Source organism: Odocoileus virginianus, chromosome 1 (genome assembly GCF_023699985.2).
Source record: "Odocoileus virginianus isolate 20LAN1187 ecotype Illinois chromosome 1, Ovbor_1.2, whole genome shotgun sequence".
Lineage (NCBI taxonomy): Eukaryota > Metazoa > Chordata > Mammalia > Artiodactyla > Cervidae > Odocoileus > Odocoileus virginianus.
In genome coordinates, this window is record NC_069674.1 from 24,989,780 (window position 1) to 25,014,875 (window position 25,096).

Here is a 25,096-nt window from a genome sequence, read left to right on the forward strand (position 1 = left end):
ATACACATTGCTGAGGGAACCTGCCTGGCCACCAGGAATACCAGCACAGTAAGGGGGAACTGTGTTCATATGAATTTTATGATAGGTTTTTCTATTTCCACAAAAAAATGTCATTGGGATTTTTGACTGGGATTGCATTGTATCTGTTGATCACTTTATTATAGCATTGACACCTTAACAATGTTAGGTTTTCTAATCTGTGAACATAAGATGTCTTTCCATTTATTGGTGTCTTTAATTTCTTTCAGTCACATTTTATAGTTTATTTTACTTTTTTTCATGCTGTTGTAAATGAACCAACTTGCACTTTTAAAAGCTATTCTAATACACACACATACACACAGAGGCTACTTTATTACAAATAATAAGTAGTAAATTTATGGAAAGATGTACATAGGACTTTCCTAACCTGTGCTATTTGTTTTTGTTTTTTTTTTCATGAGCATGGTATATATACTTTTACAATGAAAACCAGACCTAGTTTTTTAGAAGGAGATAAAATTAAATGTTAATCTTTTTTTCCGAGAATTGATTTCTTGCTACTCTCGAAAATAGATTACTTTTTCATTCCCCAGAGTCTCCAATAATTTTATTAGTGTTAAAATCCCTAATCTTTGAGTGTTACTTTTTTGTAGTTTACAAAGTGACCTAACATCATGCTGCAGAAATAACCGACTTTGGGCCACAGATCAAGTGACATGCATGACTTAAAAATAGCATGTGACTGCCTTCATGACATATTTTGCCAAAGGAGGAGATTTCCTTTCTAGTAGGTAGTCATATATTAATTGGGATGACCTTTAAAAAACTCTCTCTTTTTTTTTTTTTTAACTGTGAATCTTCCCAGTAGAAGTAGTATTCTACCTACAAGGTGTCTCAGGGGAAAGAAGAATAACAGTTGTTTCTCTTTGCTTCTGTTTTTCTCTGTTTTATCCAGTGTTCTTTAGAAGGACAGGATCATATTGGCCGTAGATTAGGGCAAATGAGAGCATGGGGAGAACCCTCAAAGGAGGACTGGGCTTAAAGTCAAGGCTGTTGGTTTGAATCTTGCCACTTACTGTTACTTTGCAGCAGATTTTTTATCTGTAAAATAGGGTTAGTGATACCTCGTTCATAGGATTATGGTGAAATACCAAGTGGAAATTTAAAGATGATCTGGCACATAGTAGGTGATCGGTGATTGTTAATTTTCTCCTTGGAAAAGAGCCTGCCAGAATGTCATTATGTACTTGCAAAACTAGCTAGAGCATGTCTCCCTCAGCTCTAAGGCAGCCACCCACACATGGAATAAGTCTCTACCAAGTTCATATTTCCTCATCCAGGCTAATACATGATGGTAGAAATACAGCATAAGTCTGAAATAAAAGTCATGGACATTCCATAATGTAAGGAAAATCTTGAGGCAAGGAAAATGAACCCAAATAATGCATTGCTTTAAACAAAAATATCTGTGATCTTTGTCCTTTAATGCAAGAAAATAAGATACATTATCAATCTGGCCTGCTTGATTTCTTACTGCTAAGCAAGTTTTACAGCTCCTCCTTTAGTAGGCTGTGACATATGGTGGGAAATGAACAGAAGTAAGAGGAAATACTGAGGTTCTAGAGAAAGGATTTGAAATTGCTCACCTCCTCTTAGTAATTCTCATTCTCTAATGTGTGTATGCCCTTGAACCTTCTGTTCCACACATGACTCAGTCTCCCTTTTGGTTTTAAGGTCCTGTTACTCCTGCCTCAACATGCTGCTTTGTTTGCCATCCTAGCAGGGAGGGTAAACTGGTTCAGTTTCATTTCAGCAAGTCCAAGCCTGTTTCTCATATGGTACTGGTAATTAATTCCCTGGCATTTTTAGTGGCCAACTTGAAGAAAACTGGAGTTTTTCATTCTAAAATATCATTTTTGCTTTCCAGATACCACTAAGCATGTCCAGAAGAAATTTTGCCGTCATTTCCCATTTCTCTTGTCTTGGTACTTAATCTGTGAGTGTCACTTGCATGAGGATCTCAAGGTCAGAAGACAGGAATACGAAGCCCTGACACTAGAATAGGCCAGTATGGGGGTGTCTTCTTGCTGAAGTCAGTAGTTAGAGCTTGATTACTTTCCATTATGCAGATCAGATGAAAAGGGCTACATTTCTCAGCACACTACTGGGATTATGGGGCTTGAGGAATAGTGACCATGAAATTACTCCAAGGTACAGTGAAAGTCTCCTGGGCATGTATCTGGAGAAAACTATAATTGAAGAGATACATGCACCCCAGTGTTCATAGTAACTCTGTTTACAGTAGCCAGGTCACGGAAGCAACCTCTAAATGTCTGTCAACAGATGAGTGGATGAAGATGTGGCATATATACACAGTGAAGTTCTTACTCAGCCATAAAAAGGAATGAAATAATGCCATTTGCAGCAACATAGAAGGAGCTAGAGATTATCATACTAAGTAAAGAAAGTCAGAAAGAGAAAGACAAATAACCTTATGATCTTACTTACATGAGGAATCTAAAATATGACACAAGTGAACATATTTACAAAACAGCAACAGACAGATAACAGAAAACAAACTTATGATTACCAAAGGGGAAAGGGTTGAGGGAGGGATAAATTACACCACATTTTCAATCAACTCTACTTTGATCATTTAAAAATAAATAAATAAAGGATAAGAAGGATTAGAATGGTGGGACTAGAAGCCAGAAAATTCTACAAAAATAATGGCAATTTTGAATGCATAAATATAAATAAGTGTAAATTAAAGCAATCCCAAAATATTAAATGCCAGGAGGAGTGAGGCAGAAAACAGAAAATAGTTTTAGTTTTTAAAGAAGTTTTTATTTATTTATTTTAAATCCATTTCTTTGGACTTAATCACCAAGGACACTTAAGTTAAACATTGACTAAACTCTTGACAGCAGAGTGGTTGCTGACAGGATTGGGGGCAGAAGTCGAGCTGATTTGCGAGGCTGTAACCATGCCTCATTTCACCCTGTCCCACCACAGTTCTCCTGTACTTGTATTTGGGTTTTAGTACTTTTCCTTGTGTCGTGAAAGAGGCTAAGAAGTTGTCATTTCTTTTCCATAGTTAACCATGATCTCTGGTTGAAGAAGTGTAGAATTGAAGAACATCTAAGGCTTTAGGATCACAAAAGATTTGGAGTCTCTAACATTATCCTAAGTTTATCTCTTCCCTGTTGTCTTAGTCCCTTATAACCTCAGTAATACACCACAACAGTAACTTTTCTAGAGTTACATGTCTTGCTCCTTCATGACTTTCAGAAGCATGCGTGATAGGGGTTCACTCACCTAGAAGAAATAGCTGGGGAATCCAGATGTAGGCACTTAAGGTGAAAGCTCTCATTACCTTCTTTTATGCTGGATCACGGTTAGTGATTCCCGCTCTGACATTTAACCATTACAAGAAGGAGAGTGCTTTCTTCTGACATTGAATCCTAGGTTATAGGCTGTGGTCCCTGATTTTTTCATCACCAAAGAGAGGGCCACATAAGGGTGAGCATATTATTAATTGAATGTGCTTTGTTTTCCACTATTTTAGCTGAGCCTCATGTTCAGTTACCAAAAACTATTACGAAGACTGGCAGAAAAGAATGCAGCTAGCATCAACTGGTTTTTTGGTGACAGTCTTAAGACAAAGGAAGCCTTTTGAAAAAACAGGGTCAAATGAATATTGGGCTATTCATACCACCTAGGCATCTCTGTGCTTGTCTGAGGACCAAGAGCAGCTTCCTCCTCCTCCCTTTCTTCATGCCTTAACCCTTTCCTCTCTCCTCTCCCTTCTCCTCCCACAGCGGGAAATCTTGAGCAGCCTGTTCAACTAGACTGAGAGTTACTTGCTGAACTGGGCTTTAAAACAAAATCTGCTTTTGGAAAAGAATGAGGAAACCAGGGTACCTAAGTTAGCTCAGTTCATAGAGTTAAAATGATCCACCTTAGGTGAATATGCTTGCTTTTTTACTTTGAGGGTTCTGACTTTGCTTAGATTTATCAAGGACTTTAACAAGTATTGTTACTGTTATTTGGCCACACAGCATATGGGATCTTAGTTCCCTGATCAGGGATCGAAACTTTGCCCCCTATAGTGGAATTGCAAAGTCTACCACTGGACCACCAGGGAAGTCCCACAACCAAGTTTTATTGTTGTAGCAGCCTATATTTGTCATATGCTGTTTTGTTCGCCATTCCGTTATCCTAAGCACTTTACATACAGGAACTGTTTTAATCCTCAGAACATCTTGGCATAGATAATGGATGAGGAAACTGAGGCAGATTGGTAACTTGCTCAAAGACACAATGAAACCAAAATTTAGACCTAAGCAATTTTTTCTCCAAAGCCCACTCTTTAAGGGCCACATAACTTATAATTATTCCCATATACATTAGTTAATATTTACCCCTGAGTTACAGAAAGATTGAAAGTAGGGTCAAGAGATGATGGAGAGAGCAGAGCTGGGACAGTTCTCAGGGTCCCTCAAAGTTGTGGTTGCTTTTCAGTCTATTATACTTTTCTTATCAGGCAGGGACCAACCTACCTTTCTTTTGTTTTCTAGTGCTGAGGAATGTAAACAAGTTTGCTGGGCCTTGCGAGACTTCACCAGGTTGTTTCGATAGCTCACACTCCTGTACCGTGCCTGTCACCCAGGTGAGTGGTATATAGTTCTCAGCCTTCTCCCTGGCTGTCAGGAGTACTTGAGGGTGGGCACAGGTTTTAATGCCCATCATGGGACTAGTACTATAGCTGGAATTTTGGATGCCATTCACCCCCATAAGAAAGTTACTATTGCAGAATATCTTTTTTAAAAAATTCCTCCCTTCCTCTTCTTACAGATACTTCCAGAATGGTAAGTATGTGTGGTGACAGATGAGAGTATTTTTCAACCTGGCTATTTTGGTGAAAACAGTGCTGGCCTAAATCCATGATACTTGGCACTGCCCTCCTAAAACTCATCTTTCAGATTTAAGGAGCAAAGAGGCTTGTTCTTACCATTTTTTATAATTTTAACACTGAAATGCCAGATTTTTTACTGAGGCAGGAGTTAGAGGAAAGGAGCTAGCCTCTTTGTCTAGCCCCTGATCATCATCAGTTTTCTCCGTGTACTTCCTGATTCTGAAGTAAAGCAGAGAAGCTTAGCTGAGGGAGGGAAAGACTGAGTAGTGGGATCTGGGTGCCTGTTTCTTGACTGAGAGAAGAAAGGCAGCTCTCCTGTAAGCCCACTCTTCGATGTCTTATCCTCCTTGGAGGTAATTCTTGATGAATGTGCAGCCCTCTCATTGGTGCTTTTAGGATTAAATGCCTTATGGGTGAAGATGCTGTTCATCGGTGCCTTCCCATAGCAGAAATTGTTCTAAACTTTGGTTTTTAATTAGTAATATCGTTTGGAATCCTCAGGTTTTGCAGTGTCTGAATAGCTAATATTGATGCACATAGGGTTATTTGTGCATAGCTGTGGATGTTCATAGCTGACATTTATGGAGCCCTGATTGCATGTCTGGTACTATCCTAAGTACTTTGTATCATGTACAAAGCATATTATGTACTAACTGTAAGATAGTCCTCACACAGTCCTCTGGATTAGTTACTATTATTATTTCCATTATACAAATGAGGAAATTTGTAAATGAGGTTCGAAGACATTAAGTAATTTGCTTGATGTCACAGTCAGTACTTGATAGAGCCATAGTTCACTTTTCTGGTGTCAGAATCATCATCTTTACCCACTCTACTTAGTGCTTTTACATAGTACCCTTTACATAAAGTCTAGATCAATGGTTTTTAAACCTTTTTTTAGTAGGCAGAGCCTTCTTTCAAACTAAAATCTTGCATGAAACCCCAGTATTTAAGCAGACTTAAATGGAGTTGCCAGGTTTGGTTTTGGAGTCGGCAGCCTGAATCTGCTGGCTTACTCTTTACCCCTACATATTACCCCTGAGCACACTCAGAATTGGAAAAGAACCACAGACAGTATTTCATTAAACCAGTAGCTCCTTAAAAATCACAAGGTAAAAAATCCAACTACTTCTTTTCCTTTGTTTTTAAACTGAAGTTCTTACATCAGAGGGCAGAGTGAGGTACTGGAGCATGTATAGAAACTTCTGCCTTGTGGTTGACTTTATGAAGTGCTTGCCATCTCCTGGACCACAGTTAATTGACTGTCTTCTCTCTTTTTTGTCAGGAATGTCTTTTTTAATTAGAAGACAGGAAGAAAACAAAAACCAGACTGTGTCCCACAATCAGAAACCTCCATTGTGGCAGAGGGGCCTTCACCGCCACCAGGGCATCCCGCCAGACAGGGAAAGACTCCAGCCTTCAAGGCCACCCTGAGGAGTTCCTGTTTGGGGATGTGAGGGAGATTCAGCGCTGTTTAGAGAGATGGCTGTGGCCTGTCCGGCGTGGTGGGAGGGGAGCTGGTTTCCTGGTGAACTTGTTTCTAAAAGGAAAAATAATTTTAAGGAAATAAAAAAGAAAAAAAAAAAAAGGAAAACTAAACTGAAACTACAATTGAAACATTCTCCTGGTAGCAAATGACTGCACACATACATACATGCATCTACACCTACACATGCTAGCACGCATGTGTGCACACAGAAAAATAAAATTACAAAACTTTCTGTGAAACAAAAACATTTACTTAGGGAAGATGGGAATTCAAATGAATTAAACAACTGCAATTAGAAGGAAAGGGTCAGGATCTTCTCTTAAGTTTTTCTTTTGTCCTTTCCTTCTCTCCTCCCTCGCTTCTTTTCCTTTCCCTTTCCTCTTTTAATGAAAGTGAGTCTCCTCGTGTCCCAACTCATGTCTGGTCCCAACTGTTTATTCTCACCTTTAGAGTTGTTCACATAAGGAGAAGTAAGCAAGGAACCTGTTCTGCTTTTTATCATGGTCATATCAATGATATTAGGACCTGCCAGGGCCAAAATTCATGTTTACCCCAACTCTGACCCTATTCAGTCTCTTTAAGTCCACTTCCAATCTACCTTGGGTTGTCATCTTTGGAGAGAAGAGCCAAAATCAGGGTGAGCGGAATACAAATACTTTTTAAGTTTTTTTTCCTTTTCAGTTAATTTTTTACCCATAGACTTGAGAGAGGAGAACAGAAGGTGGGAGAATGGACAAATGTGTTTACAGGGCTAACCATATTACTAAAAGATGTGAAAATTGTTGACTTGATAGGGGTGAGGCAGGAGAGGAAAGCTGAGGCAAGCCCTGATGCTTTACAGGAATCGTGACCCTGACAGGCACTAGGCACGAGGACATGTTCTGTCTGCTGGTGTCGCCACCTCAAGAACAAATCAACAGCAACAAAAGGAAAAAAACAACAATAAATTTTTAAAATTTAATCAGTGTTTGTTTTTTCTTCCTTTCACTGCCTCATAAATCTGAGATGGTACAGCCGGTGACTGCCTGAGTGAATAGTCTTAGTTGTTCTCTAATAGATGTCTGGGTATGGAGGGAGATTGAAAGCCAGGCCCCGTCCACTGCCCAGACCCTTCATATTTCAGGGGAGTGGCTCGCTCTGCGTCTTTCATTCTTCCAGCTTACCCTAAAACTCCTGCTACATTCTGTCCTCCCTTACGGCTTCAGTGGGTAGGAGAAGGGGTCACTTGTGATGTTAAAATGTGGTTAAACAAAATGGCCACTTGCAGTGGCCATCCAAGTAGATTGTTTCCTAACTACTGAATAGTCAATCTTAAAGCCCTGTAATGAAGTATCATTGACATAAAATAAGCTGCACGTGTTTAAGGTATACAGTTGGTAAGCTTTGACATAGGGGACCCCAGATAATGAAGAAAGTGTGATCACTCACACTCAACCTAGAGCCAGACATCCTGGAATGTGAAGTCAGGTGGGCCTTGGGAAGCATCACTACGAACAAAGCTAGTGGAGGTGATGGAATTCCAGTTGAGCTATTTCAAATTCTAAAAAATGATGCTGTGAAAGTGCTGCACTCAATATGTCAGCAAATTTGGAAAATTCAGCAGTGGCCACAGGACTGGAAAAGGTCAGTTTTCATTCGAATCCCAAAGAAAGGTAATGCCAAAGAATGCTCAAACTACCGCTTGTACAATTGCACTCATCTCACACGCTAGTAAAGTAATGCTCAAAATTCTCCAAGCCAGGCTTCAATAATATGTGAACCATGAACTTCCAGATGTTCAAGCTGGATTTAGAAAAGGCAGAGGAACCAGAGATCAAATTGCCAACATCTGCTGGATCATCGAAAAAGCAAGAGAGTTCCAGAAAAACATCTATTTCTGCTTCATTGACTATGCCAAAGCCTCTCACTGTGTGGATCACAATAAACTGGAAAATTCTGAAAGAGATGGGAATACCAGACCACCTGACCTGCCTCTTGAGAAACCTGTATACAGGTCAGGAAGCAACAGTTAGAACTGGACATGGAACAACAGACTGGTTCCAGATAGGAAAAGGAGTACATCAAGGCTGTATATTGTCACCCTGCTTATTTAACTTATATGCAGAGTACATCATGAGAAATGCTGGGCTGGAGGAAGCACAAGCTGGAATCAAGATTGCCGGGAGAAATATCAATAACCTCAGATATGCAGATGACACCACCCTTATGGCAGAAAGTGAAGAAGAACTAAAGAGACTCTTGATGAAAGTGAAAGAGGAGAGTGAAAAAGTTGGCTTAAAGCTCAACATTGAGAAAACTAAGATCATGGCATCTGGTCCCATCACTTCATAGCAAATAGATGGGGAAACAGTGGCTGACTTTATTTTTCTGCTCTCCAAAATCACTGTGGATGGTGATTGCAGCCATGAAGTTAAAAGATGCTTGCTCCTTGAAAGGAAAGTTACGACCAACCTAGACAACATATTAAAAAGCAGAGACATTACTTTGCTAACAAAGGTCCGTCTAGTCAAGGCTATGGTTTTTCCAGTAGTCATGTATGGATTTGAGAGTTGGATTATAAAGAAAGCTGAGCGCAGAAGAATTGATGCTTTTGAACTGTGGTGTTGGAGAAGACTCTTGAGAGTCCCTTGGACTGCAAGGAGATCCAACCAGTCCATCCTAAAGGAGATCAGTCCTGGATGTTCATTGGAAGGACTGATGTTGAAGCTGAAACTCCAATACTCTGGCCACCTCATGTGAAGAGCTGACTCATTTGAAAAGACCCTGATGCTGGGAACGATTGAGGGCAGGAGGAGAAGGGGATGACAGAGGATGAGATGGTTGGATGGCATCACCGACACAATGGACATGTATTTGGGTGGACTCTGGGAGTTGGTGATGGACAGGGAGGCCTGGCGTGCTGCAGTTCATGGGGTTGCAAAGAGTTGGACACGACTGAGCGACTGAACTGAACTGACACACATGAAGCCAGAAAGACAATGAACATAAGTTCTTTGCCAAAAGTTTCTTCATGCCTCTTCCCATCCTCCCCTGCACTCAAGTAGCCACTGCTCTCCTGTCATTGTGGATTAGTTTGCATTTTCCTGAGCTTTATGTAAATGAGATCATACAGCATGTTATAGTAATTGGGCTTAGAGCTAATAACCTTGACCACAAAGTTGCATCTAGCATTTGGAGTCCTTGAAACAAACCTCTATGCATGATATCAGCTCTGAGTTTTATTCTCTAAGGAGTCAGTGTTATAAGTGGAGAAAAAAACTTGAGCATGGAACGATATTTGAAATAAGATGATCAAATTCTGGGGATCAGCACATTACCTTAGCCATCCTGCTCATTTTCTGGAAATTTTGAAGCCTAATTCAGCCTTAGGTCCTTACAATGACCCATTGACTTTGGTCTGTTTAAGGAATTTGGCTTTTATTACAAAGTTGTATCTGGGACTGGAAAATATGGAAAGCTTAATACAACTCCAGCCAGCAAAAAATAGCCTTTGGAATATATATCCTAGTATATATCAGGAACATCTCCACAGCTACAGTATTGAAAACCAGAACTCTTGTTAATTGTTCTCACTGCTGAGTCTTCAGTGTCAGATTGCTTTAGACTACTTCATACAGATAGTCTTGCTAACAACTTTTGTCATAGCAAGGATACCCAGCTATATTTCAGTTTAAAAGGGAACTGTTTGGGATCAGGTATCCTAATATAATATTGTCTCCCTGCTTGACATTGTCTAGTGGAAGTAGAATGAATCTTATACCTCAATTAATCTGTCATAAGGTTCCCATGGAGCTGTTCCCTTATTTCCATGACTGACTTAGCCAAGAGATTTTAGTCATAATTATGTGAAACACAAATCACCCATTGGGCCTATTCCCAGCAAGATTTTACTAAGGAGATGTAACTTGTAATTTTTATGTATCTGTTCTATAAAGATCAATAACTTGAGAGCGTATTGTAAATAAGATGGTATCTTTTGGATGGCATCCACACCTCATGAATGCAAAGTATGTGTCCACCTTGTGTAGCCCTGGTAATAAGTTGTTTTACAAGGATGAAAGCCAAAATCCAGAGAAGTTAAATATCCAAGATTTTGCAACAAGGTATGCTAAATTTTGGTCAGATGTGTTACTAGCAAGTGAGAAGGTTGCCTTGTGAGAACACTCCGCTGACAAAAATGGGGGAAAGCTATCAATATTCTCTCCATGTGGACAAAGGCTGAGAAGTTCTTCAGGCTAGTGAAAAGCTGAATAAAAGGAAGGAGTCTTGAATTAAAAGGGAGTATTATGTTGGATACAAGGATGAACTTGGGGAGGAGAAGCCTTGAAGAATTGAGGGAAACTGCTGGATGCTAAAGAGGTGTATTCCCCGCCCCGCCCCCCCCCCCCCCCCCCCTCCGGATCATAAGCATCAGTATTCTGTGGATTCCAACCTTCACGCTAGCAGAGGCCACCAGGGCAAAGGCCACTACCGAGTGGAACTGGAGCCTAGTAGCTAGGGAGCAGTGAATGGCATCGCGTTGTCCTGGCTTAAACTCTGGAACTTAATGATACTCAGTATCTGCTGTTGTGGGGCCAGCAGAGCGGGGAGGGGGCGGGAGTAGAGCGGCTAGTGTTCCATCCGCCACTGGCTACTACAACACAGTTACCGTATAGGAAATGATGGCCAGGTATGCTGGGGGTTTTTGTTTTTTGTTTTCAGTTTTGTTTTATTTAAGAAATCACAATGCAAGTAGAAGCCAAAGGAGGATCCTTAGCAACCACTGCAGTATTGGAGAAGTCAGTCCAGGGATGGTCACCTACTTCATTATTTCATCTACTCTGGTGAGAATGGCACTTCATCTCTGTGTCTTCCTTGCAAAAAACCATGAGAGACATCAGATAAATCCAAACTGAGAGACATTCTAAAATGTACCCTCCAAGCCATCCAAGTCATCAAAAACCAGGGAAGTCTGAGAAACAGTTAAATCAGTGATGGCTGGGGAGACACAATCATTAAATGTAATGTGATCATTTGGATAGGGTGCTAGAACAGAAAAAGTATGAGATTAAAAACTAATGAAATCTGAATAAAGAGTGGAATTTAGATAATAATGATGTGTGCATTTTGTTTCATTAGTTGTGACAAATGTTCCATAGCAATGTGAGGTATAGTGTAAGATGTTAACAGGGAAACTGGGTGTGGGTTATATAGACACTCTATTAGCTACTTCCTGTAAATCTAAAACTATTTTAAGATTTTTTTTTTAAAGCACTAAAATCTGCACAGGCCACTTAACCATATGAAGATGCTCATCCTTGTTCATAATGAGAGATGGTAGAGTCACTATTTCTCACCTATCAGATTGGCAAAAATCCAAAAAATTGACATTATAACCTGTTGAGATTGTGGGGAAACAGCTACACTCAGAGATTTATCTGGATTCTGCCAATATCTAACATTAGACACATTTTTATCCTTTGGCCCAGAAATCCCATTTCTGTGGATCCATCCTAAAGGTACACTGGCAAAAGTAATAAAAAGACATAAATATGCACAAGCTTATCCACTGTAGTGTTGAGAATTTAGATGAGAAAGACTATGAATTGATAATTATTGAAGCTACTAGTGCGAATTTTATACCATTCTCCCTACTTTCACAGATGTTAAAAATATTCCATAATAAAAAGATAACAGCAAAATTGTTCAGGTCAGAAAATTACATCTATAAGCCAGATTCAAACAGTGACCTCCCAATTTGTATGCATTGTCCTAATATATTTAGTAGCGTATGAATGAATATACATGAGGATAACAGATATTAATGGTCCTTGGTTGAGATCCAGCCCTTTTTCACCATTTCTTATGGGAAAATTTATTTGGACAGGATCTTAGACTCTGCACATATTTAAAAGTCCACACCCTTGCTTCAGCCGGCTTCCTCCTGGAAAGCAAAGCCAGCCAGCTGAGTGCTTGTGAAGGCCCCGCTGACTCATCAGCCTGGAAGGCAGGCCCTCCCTGTGTCAACAGCCCCAGAGCAGGAGGGCAGGTGCTGGGGTAAAGAGGGCTAGCTGGCAGGAGAAATATGGTCCAGTAAACAGCATGGGAGCAACTGGTACTGAAAAACAATGACTGAGTCTGTTTTTAATATTTATTAATCCAAAAATACATAAATGTCCCCTTTCTATCCCAGGTTCTTAGTCTCTCAAGGGAGGTAGCTGCCAGACTTAGCATCTGGTGTAATAATCTGTCTCTGGATGTTGTGAGGAAATGAGGCTCAAGCTGTGTGTGTGTGTGTGTGTGCGCGCGCGCGTGCACGCGCATACGCACACTCAGTCGTGTCTGACTGTGAACCCATGGACTGTAGCCCAGCAGGCTCTTCTGTCCATGGGATTTTCCAGGCAAGAATGCTGGAGTAGGCTGCCATTTCCTCCCCCAGGGGATCAATGCTAAAGCTAGGGAACCCCAAAGTCAGGCCCATGCCCTGCAGAGAACCTGCCAGGGAGGTCTGACCCCCAGCACTTGACTCTTCTTGCCAGAAGAAATGAGGCAGCCACAAGAAGGAACTGCTCTGGGGCAAATCCCTCTAGGCCCTCTGAGTTGGCAGAGTTCCTTCCCTCCACACTGGTGCTGATGGCTGAGTTCCCCCAGAGCCAGTCCAGGAGAGACATATGCAGGAAGGCAGAGTCCTCAAAGCAAAACCTGGCTTCCAGCTTCCCTCAGCTTCTGAGGAGAACCTGGAACTCGGGCCTCTTTTCCCTCTTCATGACCCAGATTCGCTTCTGGAGACCCCAAGATAGGACCCTGCTGCTCATCAGGTGCGCCCAGGAACTTTCGCCCTCCACATCTCCGCACAGCCACCCAGGAAACCTGGGCCAGTCACTACCTGCAGCCTCCTTACTGCATGTCAACTGGGTGCATGGGCCAGGGTCCCTGTGCAGCACTGAGGCCGGGCATGGCAGGGGTTTGGGCCACAGGCTGCAGATGCTGCTGAGACAGCCAGATGTGATGGAGCTCCTTGAACTGTTCCACCATGCGGTCTTTGAGGTCTGGGTTTGAGATCTGTAGCCGGATGCTGTCAGCTGACCAAGAAAGCTCCCCCGAGAACATCTCCAACAACAGCCGGGCCGCTACGGGTACCACCTAAGCGGGTGAAGAGGAGACAGGACAGGGTGAGCCGTCTGGATGGGCAGGGCTGTCCAATCGAGTTATGCATGAGGGGGTCACCAGGGGGCAGGTGGTAGTCTACATCCGCCAGAAGGGGCCTCAACTTCTACTTCATGAAAAGGCAGCGTATGTGTGAGCAGCGCCGGTCCTCGATTAACTGAATTCACACTACCCAGACAGCCCTGCCCCTCCACCCTGGGGCAAGGGCCCAGGATTCCCCAATATTCAAGACTGAGTTCGGGGGGTTGGTGACTGGAGTATACCTGTACAGTGATGAGCTTCTTCTCCCGGGGTTTGCAGTCAGGCCACTCCTCCCCAAAGCAGAAGAAGATCTCGAACGGGGGTGGGGTGTTGGTCTGGCCCTTCTGGAATAGGATGAGCTCTGCATTGAGATGAAAACCGTTAGTCAGAGGCAGGCACAAGGCCGCTGGACGAAAAGAGACCCAGAGGAACACGAGGTGGGGCCCTCACCATTGAGAAAGTCCTCCAGGCTGAAGAGCTTGGTCTTGACCTCCCGCTGGATGGGGTTAGGGTGTGAGCCATGGGCTGAGGCACAGGGCCCGCTCCAGAACACCTTGCACTGGCACAGGCGGATGGCATACAGATCCTGGCCTTGTAGCTGAAGGATGAGCCCACGGTCCAGGACGTCTAGCAGCTGGTTGGTATAAAAGCGCTGCTTCTCGCTGGGGATATCCTCGGGGCTGGGGAAGCGCACTTGCTCCAGGCTCACGGGGCCAAAGAGCTCCACCTGCTCTTGGGTGGCCTCCAGTTGGCTGTAGAAGAGCCGGCAGCCTTGAGGGTTGCTGATGGTGAGGGCCCGGGGTGGGCGGCCCCGATATTGGAACTTGATCTCCAGGTCGGTCACTGCAGGACAAAGAGGCAGGCCCGCCCCGCCCATGAGCCCCATGCCTCCCCATTCTGCTGCCCACTGATCTTCCCTGCCCTCTCTGCCCTGAGGCCAGGCCATCATCAGTCCTCCCCGCTTCCCTCCCAGCCATGCAGGGACTGGTATGGGCATTTTTGTTTTTCTCTTCGTCACCCTCCACCCTCCCAACTGCTCCTCCCTGCCTGCCCTCTCCTTCCTCCCGTGGGTTCTTACAAGGCAGCATGTGGGGGCTGATCAACAGGTCGGGCAGGAGCTGTTCGCCTGTGGGGGGCAGGCTGGTAGACAGGGGTCCAGGCTGCGGGTGCGAGCTCGGCAGGACCTCAGAAAACACCTCCCCAAAGTCAGCGGCGTTGCCAGGAGCAGGGATCAGAAGATTGGGGCCTGGAGCAGGGGGGGCCAACACCACAGGTGGCTGGAGAGTGGGTGGCCACTTAACATCCTCTTTGGGTAAAGAATAGGGTGCCATGGCAGGGCCGGGCTGCACTGCTTCTATAGAAGGTGGGAGTGGACAAAATTTTAATGTCACTTCTAGGAACTGCCTCCAGGCTCACCTACTCTCAGCCCTGGGCCATCCCCCAGCCTCCCTTCAGCCCCCTCCCAGGTACCTGTGGTCCCCGAAGCTCCTCCTTATACTAAACCCCCAACCACACCGCCTCCCAGCCCCACCTGTGATGCTCAGGCCTGGTAACATCTTCTGGAGCTGAAGAGAAGACACAGGCAAAGGAGGAGCGAGGAGGCCAGAGAGAGAAGGGAGGACAGGTTATTAAACTGATCCGATGCTGAAGAACGAGACCCACAAGGCAACTCCTTGTCCTTCATCTTAGGCGAGGCCAGACCCTCAGGCCCAGCTCTGCCATGCCAGGCATGTCAGTAGGCTCTTGGTGCCCCAGTTTCTGCTTCTGCAGGTGGGAATACCTACTAAGCCTCAACTACTGAGGCTGAGACCATACGTGAGCATGTTTTCTACCAACAGAGTCCCAGGGAGGTTCAAGGTGGTGACTTTGTTCCTGTCCCCAGAATCCCAAGAGATGAAACCCAGAGAAGGGCTGCAGAAACAGCAGCAGGCTCCAGAGGAATGGAACTGCCCAGTCCTGCAGTGGAGTGGGACAAGCAACCAGGCCTAGTGAGGCCCAATGTACTGGCGCAGGCTGCCAAGTGTGCCCCCAAACTCACCTCTTCCTCTTCTTCCTCCTCAGCGTTATCCTCACTGGGCTGTGACTCTGCAGCGGGAGACAGAAATGAAAGACCAGAAGGGAGTCAGTGGGTGAGAGGGAGGAAGGTCTTCAGGGCTCCAGGTGGCTTCTCTCCTGCCCAGAGCTGCCCAAACACAGAGGGAAGGGCTGCTCAGCCACCTGCAATCACTGGGGACCCTGCCCCTGACCCCATGGCGCTCCCCTCCCTGGGTCACCTGACCTGCATTCACTGGAGCCAAGAACCAGGATGGGGTGAGGAAATCAAACCTGGTGGGGAGGGGCCTGGTCCATGCCAAGATGCTCCTAGCCTCACCAGTGATCCACTCCTGGGTTTCTGCCCGAGTGGCACGTCCCTAACCACTGCACGCTGGAGGGACCCCAGGCCTCCGTGCGTAGCCCCCTAGGTGGCCCACACACAGTCAGGCTGGATACCTGCGGGAGCCGGGCCATTGGAGCAGACCTCGTAGATCTTGTAGGGCTGAGGCGGCATGTCCCGGGGCCCGTCATAGATGAGGCGGAAGTCACGGCTCTTGTTCAGGGCACAGCGCAGGTTGGCCTTCCACTTGGCCGGATCAGCCTCATCCACACCCTCGGTGTACTTCCCCGTCTCCTTGGCCCAGGCCTAAGGCAGGAAGACAAGACAGATGACCACAGAGAACCTGGCCCCTTACCGAAGCCCAGCCCCTCTGGGCCGGGGGGAGTCACTGCTGTGGATGAGACCATCACACAGGCCAAGCCCAGTGCCCATCTGCAAAGTGGGAGTTAGGAGGCCAGTCTCTTGAGGCTCCAACAAGCTAAAGGAAATCTAGATTCTTTGAAAGGCATCATATTCACTGGTCTTAAGGTGGCAAACAGGTATAATCTCTAAGGAGGATGGGATGACATGGTGGATAAGAGGGCTCTGGAGAAGAACTAGGTTTGGATCGGAATCTGCCACCGCCACCTGTGTGCCAGGGTTGTGTCACTTTGCCTCTCTCTGTTCTGGTCTCCCCATCACAGCACTGCCTCGCAGTGTGGTGGTGAAGACTCAGGCCTAATGCCCGTAAAGCTCTCTGAACTGTCTCCCCTTGGGATGGACTCTGTACACTTCGGCTGTTGATATTATTATGATAATGATTTTTTTTTTTTTTGGCCTCACCATGTGGCTTAAGGGATCTCAGCTCGCTGACCAGGGATTGAATCAGGCCATGGCAATGAAAGTGTTCAAGTCCTAGCCACTAGATCACCAAGGAACTCCCAGTACTGTTATTTTGGAGAGTAATTTGGTTGATCTCCAGATTACACATGTTTCCATCCTTTAACTCAGTAATTTAACTTCTGGGAATTTATCCGACAGATAAAGATGCATCCACACAAAAGCTTACATATATAAGCTTATTCATTGCAGCTCTGTTTCTAAAAGGAAAAGACCCTCAATTATCTAAATGTCCATCAATGGGGGCTGGTTAAATTAGGGCCAACCCATAAAATGGAATATTGGGCAACAAGAAAAGAAAAGAAGGAAGTTTTTTATGTACTGACATGTCGTAATCTTCCAAATATGACGTGCAGAAGATGTAAACATCTACCATTTTTGTCAAAAGTAGGGGAGAGGATAGGCACATATTTGCTTGCATATATACAAAAATCCCTCAGGAAGGATAAACAAGAAACCGAGAATACAAACTGTCCCAAAGGAGGAGGTTGGGTGTCTGGGGGAATGTCTCCCATCTGGAAGACTTTTTGCAATTTACACTTTTTTAAATGTTGAATTATGTGACCATGTTACTTATTCAAAAATGAGAAATGGATTTGAAAGGAACCTTGAAAAGACAAACACTAAGCAATACATGGCCAAAACTTTAAAAATAAGCATTCTCTTCGACCCAGAAGTTTTTAACTCTAGGAACTAACCCCAAAGAAAACCATTTGAGATGTGCCAAGGATAAGCATTTAGAGGGTGTCCATGGCAGTGTGGTCTTCAACATGGAGACCCTGAAAGCAACCTGAGGTGTCCAAAATCTGGGACTGGGTGACCAGTGTGCTCCCTGCTCCGATGGAACATTCAGTGGCATTTCAATGTGGCATTTGTTGGAGTGGAAAAGCCAGTCCTGATGTTGGGTAGAAAATGCAGGTTACAAAATAGAATCTATAGCTCGATTCCATCTTTGCACTTCATATACACATGGAGAAGACTGATAATACAAGCGAAAAAAATATTCATAGTATTAAGATTATGGGGGAATTCTGTTGTCCTTTAAGCGCATGTGTACACCAAATGTACATCCTGGACAGGCACTCACGTGTGACGAAAAAGTACAAAGAGGAGGAGGAGGAGTTACCCGAAGGTCTCCTGGGGCCCCTCAGTCCTCACCTTGCTCCGGGAATCAGGTTAGAAAGGTTGCCCAGCGGTGATGCCTGCAGCCCCTTAGCCCTGGCCTGGGGTCGCGGCCGCAAGGCAGCTGGAAGAGTGGCCAGTCTGAGCTGTAGAGGGGAGTCCTCTTCTAGGGAAGGGCCTTCAGGGGCCCAGGGCTTACCTTGAAGATGGTGTTATCTCCGTCATGGCTGGGGCCGTGCCGCGTGGCGTGGCGCCAGGGGATGTAAAACAATTTCTTTTCCCCGTTGACCCACTGAAGCCCTGGGTACTGGCAGCTGTTGACCTGGGCCACCAGCCAGGGCTTCAGCCGCACGCGGCGGGGCGGAAGCAGGGCGGCGGGGGCCGGCTGGTTCATGGCACAGGCGTCTGCCGGAGAGAGCAGGGGGCGGTCAGGGCACTTCAGGGGGCCGAGCCGTGGCCCGTAGGGCTCCCCCCACCTCCCAGCACAGGAGGCCCGAGTCTCTCCAGCCTGTCCAGATGCTTAAGCCAGTTCTCCTCTCCAACCATCAGCTTTTCTGTCACAAGATCCCTGCGTCTGGGCTTTGTGTTTGAGGGAAAGGAAGGAGGGGTACACAGCTGTAGGGGTGTTCCACCCAGACATTCTGTGCCCGGCGGGGCAGCAATTCCCCAGCCGCTGTGAGTCCAAGCACAGCACGGAGCTGCCCATCGCGAGAGAACTGCCCTCAGCCGCCCCGCTCGGGCCAGGCCCACCCCTCCCGTCTGTGGGGGACAGCCCACAGTCAGAGACACACACAGGGACAAAGGACCGGCCCCTTTGTTTCAGGTGGAGCAGATGTGCGCTCCAGGGTCCCCACAGGTTCTCGCTGAAGCCAGTCTCCGGCTGAGCCCACATCCTTGCTTAGCTTTCTTCCTGCTTCCCCTGTCCCCCTCCCTCTTCCTCACCAAACCAACTTCCAAGAAACCCCGCTAAGACAAGGCAGAACCTGTGAGTCAGGGAGGGGTTTCCACACCCAGTCCTCAGAGCTTCCTTTCTTCCTCGGTTTCCCTCAGGGATGAAGCTTCCCATCCTCCCCTAACCTAGATATCTTGAAAGAAATCCCGTGAGCCAACTCCATCTACCGCCTGAATCGCTGGCAAGGACAGTGGCCACCAAACTTAGAACTTCTGCTTTTCGAGGCAGCAATTTCCTAGACTCCGGTTCCTCCACCACCATGCATTCATTCAGCAGCACCTTATGTTTGCTGTGGGATCCACAGAGATCGGGTCCCCACGGGAGCCAGTGCCACCCCCCACCCCAGGCCACAGTCTTGCCTCCCTGGTCAGAAGCCAGCTGGCCACAGGGAGTCCCTGCCTCCTCCCCTCCACCTGCCAGCCCCTCTCCGGACCCTGGACCGAAACCCTTCTGCACTGTCCTGAGCCCGCTCTCACTCTGCTCCACTCCTGCGTGGTTTCTCCCCTGCACTTGCCCCTCACCCCAGGGTCAGCGACAGAAGGGACAGAAGGAGCCATCAGAGCGCCCCCGTCCTGAGACTCAGAGGAGACTCTGTCGATGGGCAAGGGAGGAACAAATGGCTGAGCCACGATGAGAACTGAGGCTGCCTACCACCCCGGGCCCTAGGTTTCTGAGCACATGTGAGTTGGGTGGGCGTGCAATTGTGTGTGTAAGAGGACACACACTGCGCAGGCAGCACACTGCTCTCCCACTTCTTTGGTCCATCTGTCCCCTGTAGAAGATGCTCCACAAGGGACGGAGAGGGAGTGGTGGCCATGACGGTGGCATAGGGATGGGGTGGGCCGGGGTCTTTCCCGGAAGTCATGCTTCCTGGAACAAGGGTGCAAACACTAGCCCTCCGGGCTGGGTCCCCCAACACTCATACCTCCCTCTCCAGAGCACCATGGACCGCCCTGAACTCTTCTCCATTGAGACAAGTGGGGCTCTTATTCCACCCTGCACTGCCTCCCCCAGCCGGACATCTTGCTTACTTTTCAGGTCAGTGGGCAACCTCTTCAAGGGCAGAAGTGCCTCATTCTTTCTTCCTCACCACTCGCCCTTCCTGGGCATCTGCACTTACTGGACCAAAGTAGGACCTAAGGAAGGCCAGCCAGATGTTGGAAGCGTCTGTCCTCCAGCTGTTTATCGCTCTCCCCACCCCACTGCCACCCCAACCAACCCTGCTCTCCTCAGGATCCTCCTCTGACTCAAAGGTGAGACCAGACCCAAGAGGAAAGCTGTGAGGCCTGTGAGGCAGGTGAGGGTCTGAAGTGGGCAGGCCTGTCAGGGAAGGGATGACTGAAGGAAATGAGGTATCTGGGTGGCTGATGTAAACAGTCAGTGGGGTGGGGATGAGAAATACCCCCGTGTGGCAGAAAGACTAGGGTTCAAGTCAACACCAGGACAGCCTCCCCTGCGACAGACTACATCCTTGCTGAAGAACCTTCTGACAGCTAAAGCCACCCAACCACAGGCTGGACTGTTGCTGGGAGCAAAGGCTTCTGGGAGTAAACAAGTCTTGGTGGGCTTCCTGGCCTGCACTGGGACACACACACACACACACACACACACACACACACTATCATCTAGGCCTGCTTCAGAATGTCCCCTGAAATTCCCTGCCCAGCACCTTTCCGAGTTGTGGCGGCTAAGTGCCACCTCCACGCTGCTAAGGATTCTCGTCTGTGGGCCTCTCCCCAGAGCAGTGCTCAGCGCTGGGCTGCAACAGAGAGGATGGGAGAGCACCCGGCCCTGCCCCCAGGTCTCAGAAGATGGGTGGCTCGGTTCCCCTTTCTGAACTAGCCTCCACCCAGCCCTAGGGGAAACGAAAGTGGCCAGACAGGACAACTCGGAAACCTGACTCACTGTGAGCTGGGGGAGGGAAGGGATGTGGAGAAAATCACATTTGGGTCCCCCCGACCAAATGCTCCATCTCTCATCCTGTAGCCCATCCCCCAACCCTCAAGCCCGCTGGCAGTCATCGTCCATTGTGTGATTCACAGCGTTGGAGAGCTTCATCCAATTTGTGTATGTAGCATCCCCACACCTCCCAAAGGTCTGGGTCCTAGAACAGACGGGCGACAGTCATAGCAGCGGGCCATTCTGGCTGCGAGAAGGTGGACTGAGGAAAGTTCTGTTGACAGAGGGCAAGGCAAGCTTCCCTGATGACCCTCACACATAGTCCAGGCTACAGTTGTGCCAGAGGTGGTGAACTGAGAGGCCAGGAAGGTCGATTTCTCTGCCCAGGGCAAGAAGGAAGTCAGGGCAAGTCCCGCCGCACTGTTCTACAACACAAACTCTGACCTCTTAGCAGTAAGGTGCAGCCCCTTCTAGCAGCATAGGGCTGGGCTCGGGAGAGGGCTTCCCACCAAAAGCCTGGCCAGGGCCAAGAGAGGGTCTGCCCAGCATGCCACACAGGGAGCTTCAGCCACAGGTCTGCCTGCATCTAGGGGCATCGGGACCAGGCTCAGCATCAGCTCCCCAAGGAGGCTTCTTCCTGCCTGGAGATGGGTTTAGACCTGAGGCAAGCTATCCCAATGCCAGGAGTTCTGAATTTCAGTGCCTTAGCACTCCATCCCTACTTCGCTCCAGATAGAAGCAGGCTCCAGATAGAAGCAGTCACTCAGATTCCCAGGGGGTCCCAGAAGCACAGCCCTGAGAAAGTCCATCCTATACCCCTCCCCCACCAGGAAAGTGGCTCACGAGGAAAAGAATCTGCCTGCAATACTTTGTTCTAGAATACCAGGTTCTATTTCTGGGTGGGGAAGATCCCCTGGAGGAGGGCATGGCAACCCACTCCAGTATTCTTGCCTGGAGAATCCCCTGGACAGAGGAGCCTGGTGGGCTATACTCCATGCGGTCGCAAAGAGTCGGACACAACTGAGCAACTACACACACACACACCCCTCGTGGCTGCTGGGAGGAGGACTTGACTTCTCATCAGAATGCAGGCTGGTCAGGGGGTCTGCCCTGACTCCTCAACAGCTGTGCAGGTTTGCAGCCCCCAGACTAGCCTTGTGGAATAGAGCCCTAAAAAATGGGGGAAAGCCTGATGAGCATACATCAGCTTCCATGGAAACATCAAAGGAGGAGTTGCCTGCTGAGGACCTGAGGAAGGCCCTATTCTAGGGGAAGGGGCAGCCCAGGAGCATCTCCGGAGGTGCACAGGCCCCACAACTCCTGAAGTCCCAGGAGCCAGCCACAAGGAAAGCCTAAACACTGTGGGTACCAGGGACCCACTAGGGGAGGAGGCTCTGCAGCCTCCAGTAGTGCGCGATCAGTAAGCCCTTGCACCTCCTGAATTTGATTCAGACGTTTCCTGCAAACTCCACACCAAACTCCACACCAAACTCCTGGAGAAGGCTTGGGTGCCCTGTGCCCAGCTAGACCTTAAGCCCCTCCCCCTCCAGGGGAGAGGAGCTGAGACTCCAGGGCGGCAGATGTGGGCAGAAAGACGCTTCCCTCGGCTTCCTCTGGGGGCATGGTGAGGTAAGGCCAAGGCGCAGGGGGGAAAACCCCAGGGTTAAAAAAAGGGTGGTTTCCCAAGGCTTCCCTTGACTTGCTGGGAGCCCCAGTACCCAGCCCTATAACCCTGCTCTCTCCCGGGAGACTCTAGCTTTCTCCATCGACCCCTTCCTCGTCCTTACTGGTCCTGGTCACTCATCCCCTCTCTGGGTGCGCAGAGAGCCCCAGCTCGGCTCTGCTCACAAGACCGTCCCCGCAGGTGCCACCCGGGGCAGCTTGGCCGCGCCTCTTGGCCCAGCCCACTGAACTACCCCCATCCGCTCCCCGGCCTGGAGCGCTGGTTTAGGGTCTGCCTCTCAGACCGCTCCTCAGGTGGCGCCACCGCCCTCATCCCCGCTCTGATGGGCACAGGGTGGCGGCGAAGCCAGGGAAGTCCCCTCCGCCCCAGCTCCCCACAGCCAGATCCGGTGCCTCCGGGGCCAGAGAGACAACTGCGCGCCCGGGCTGCGCAGGTGTTCACCGTCTCCTATCCCGCAACATGGTCACACTGGTCTCACTTTCCCTCCACTTTTAGATTCTCGATTGTTTCCTTCTGATGTTCGGGGGAAGGCCGTAGAGAAACTAGTCTAAGAAGTATCACGTCCGTGCTTCTTCTCGCTTAGGAGGGTCAGCACCTTCTTTTCTAGGCTGCAAGTAAAAGGACAGCCGGCGCCTCGCCTGACACCATCTTCCTACCCACTCTCTGCCCGAATTCTTTCCACTGGCCTTAAGATCCAGGAAGAGATGAACCTCTTAAACCGCATTCTCTTTCTGGAAAGGATGAGGGGAGGGCTGCCCGGGGAAGGGGGATCGGAGAGCACAGAATTCTAGGGGGAATCGGGGCTTTCCCTCCATGGCCCAAGCCGGGCGCTGCCCATCCCATGGCAGCCGGGCGCTGCCCATCCTCCGCGAAGGCGAGAGGAAGGGAGAGAAGCTGGAGAGCTGGCGCCCCTGGCAGCGGCGCGGACTCCGCCGCCCGCGCCTCGGGGCTCCTCGGGTGCCTTCTGGACCAAGGCTGCTGGTGCGGGGCACCCCACTCTGATCAAGACATAGGAGGCATCTTGGAGGCCCCCACCACGGCGGGGCGCGTCCTGCCTTGGGCGTCCCCCACCCCGAGCTCGGGCACCTGGAAGAGCCGGACGCTGACCCCTCCCGCCCACCCGTCCCGCTTCAGTCCCCAGCCCGCCGCCGGCAGGTGCCCCGCGGCCGCGGAGAGGAGCGCGCGGCCACCGGGACCTACCTGTCTGCCGTGCGCCCGCGTGGCTGCGCCGGGGGAGCCTCGGCCAGGCGGTGGGGCCGAGCTGCGCTGTCCTGGAGCCGCGCGGGTCCGCCCGCCCGCTCGCCACTTCCGCATCACCCGCCCCCGCCCCTGGGCCGCGGCCGCCCAGCCTCGGTGCGCCGGCAGCGCCCCGCCCTGCCCCGCAGAGCCACCCTGGGGTCCCCGCGCAGACGCAGCGACCGAGGGACGGGGCTGAGCCTCGGGCCAGGCTGGTTCCCCTGCAGCTCAGGGCCTGGCGGAGACGCGCGGCAGCGCGGTGGCCTGGACGGACTGCTGGGCTTCTTCAGAAATCTGGAGGCTCAAGAGTCGTTCCACAACCTCAGCCCCCCACCCCACCCTACCATGGTGATCGGCTGGGCCCGGGAACTTTCTAGCCCTGTCCGAGCCACGTACGAGCACGGTGGGGGGACTAGTAGCGCCTGGCCCTCGCCCCACGCGCCCGCGAACCCTTCCGAGGGTCGCGCAGTCCCCAGCTACTAGCATCCAGACTCAGACACTCGCTCCACGAGGTGCCTACAGACAGGGATGCTCAGGCTACTCTAATCCTTAACCTTCGCACCTGCCTGCCCCTGCTCCCCCTCCCTGATCGCCTTGGGGACCTCTCTGGGCCAGAGCCTTGGTCTCTTGTCCCACCTCTTCACGTACCCCTACCTTGACCATCCGTCTGCCAGTCTGAACGTTTTTTTTGGTTCCACAGGCAGGCCTTGCTCGCTGGTCTCAACCCTCACACTGTCCAGTTCCCTCCCCTGGAGCATTCTTCGCTTGGTAACTCCTGCTCCTCTTCAAATTTTCTTTCAGCATCACCTCCTTTGAAAAGTTTACCTTGACTTTGTCTCCTAGGTAGGGTTCCCAGACCCTGAGGTTTATCTTCACTGGTTTTCACTTAGGAGTTTAATGTCTGATTTCCACTAGAATCAGCTTACTCAGGAACCACACCTGTCTTCTCCTATTTTCTATAGTAATTTTTAATAAAAAACATTTTTATATGAAGGAAATTTATGTCAATCGATTAAATCTTAGATAGAAACTAAAATAACATAAGTTCTAGAAAGTACTCTTTGCCCTTTAAAGTTTAGCGCCTATGTTTTTAACAAACACAGGGGTAGCAGTTAGCTGATGAATCAGAACTTTGACCTTCTCTTCCCGCCTCCATCTCTGTAGAAATACCTGGGTTAATCTTCACCCCTGATCTGTATCATTGCTCATTATGTGTTGTCCTTTTTCTCCTCTCTTGCATTTCTCTCCTTCTCCCCAACTCTTGTAGCCCTAACATAAAATAGAAATATAATTTTATATAAGTATTGTATTATTTGTATCTGCTGAATATTTCACTATTTAAGATTTTTAAGATTTAAAGTGTGAATGCAGTAAATGAGGATAGGGAGATTGTT

General features: G+C 48.4%; 2 protein-coding genes across 6 annotated transcripts in view; one reads left to right on the top strand and one right to left on the bottom strand.

The window, feature by feature from the left end:
- TNPO3 (transportin 3) overlaps positions 1 to 6,499 on the top strand; it is a 75,841-nt gene extending 69,342 nt beyond the window's left edge. For all 3 annotated transcript variants that reach the window (XM_020874635.2, XM_070465903.1, XM_020874638.2), the window contains 2 exons: positions 4,563 to 4,654; positions 6,186 to 6,499. In XM_020874635.2, the coding sequence (XP_020730294.1) occupies positions 4,563 to 4,623 (61 nt within the window). In that variant the 3' untranslated portion in view covers positions 4,624 to 4,654; positions 6,186 to 6,499. The remainder of the gene's footprint in view (positions 1 to 4,562; positions 4,655 to 6,185) is intronic.
- Positions 6,500 to 12,505: 6,006 nt separating this feature from the next.
- IRF5 (interferon regulatory factor 5) lies at positions 12,506 to 24,701 on the bottom strand. Of its 3 annotated transcripts, XM_020874649.2 has the most exons (10): positions 23,667 to 23,760; positions 19,915 to 20,019; positions 18,131 to 18,336; positions 16,047 to 16,236; positions 15,595 to 15,641; positions 15,088 to 15,121; positions 14,635 to 14,910; positions 14,007 to 14,399; positions 13,799 to 13,917; positions 12,506 to 13,511 (listed from the first exon to the last, which is right to left on the bottom strand). In XM_020874649.2, exons 3-10 carry the CDS (start codon positions 18,323 to 18,325, stop codon positions 13,266 to 13,268), a joined length of 1,500 nt encoding a protein of 499 aa, XP_020730308.1. In that variant the 5' UTR covers positions 18,326 to 18,336; positions 19,915 to 20,019; positions 23,667 to 23,760; the 3' UTR covers positions 12,506 to 13,265. The 3 variants fall into 3 exon arrangements, with proteins under 3 accessions (XP_020730308.1, XP_070322012.1, XP_070322009.1); XM_070465911.1 differs by lacking the exons at positions 19,915 to 20,019; positions 23,667 to 23,760 and adding an exon at positions 24,357 to 24,701; XM_070465908.1 differs by lacking the exon at positions 19,915 to 20,019 and having other exon boundaries at positions 23,667 to 23,769.
- Positions 24,702 to 25,096: the final 395 nt, after the last annotated feature.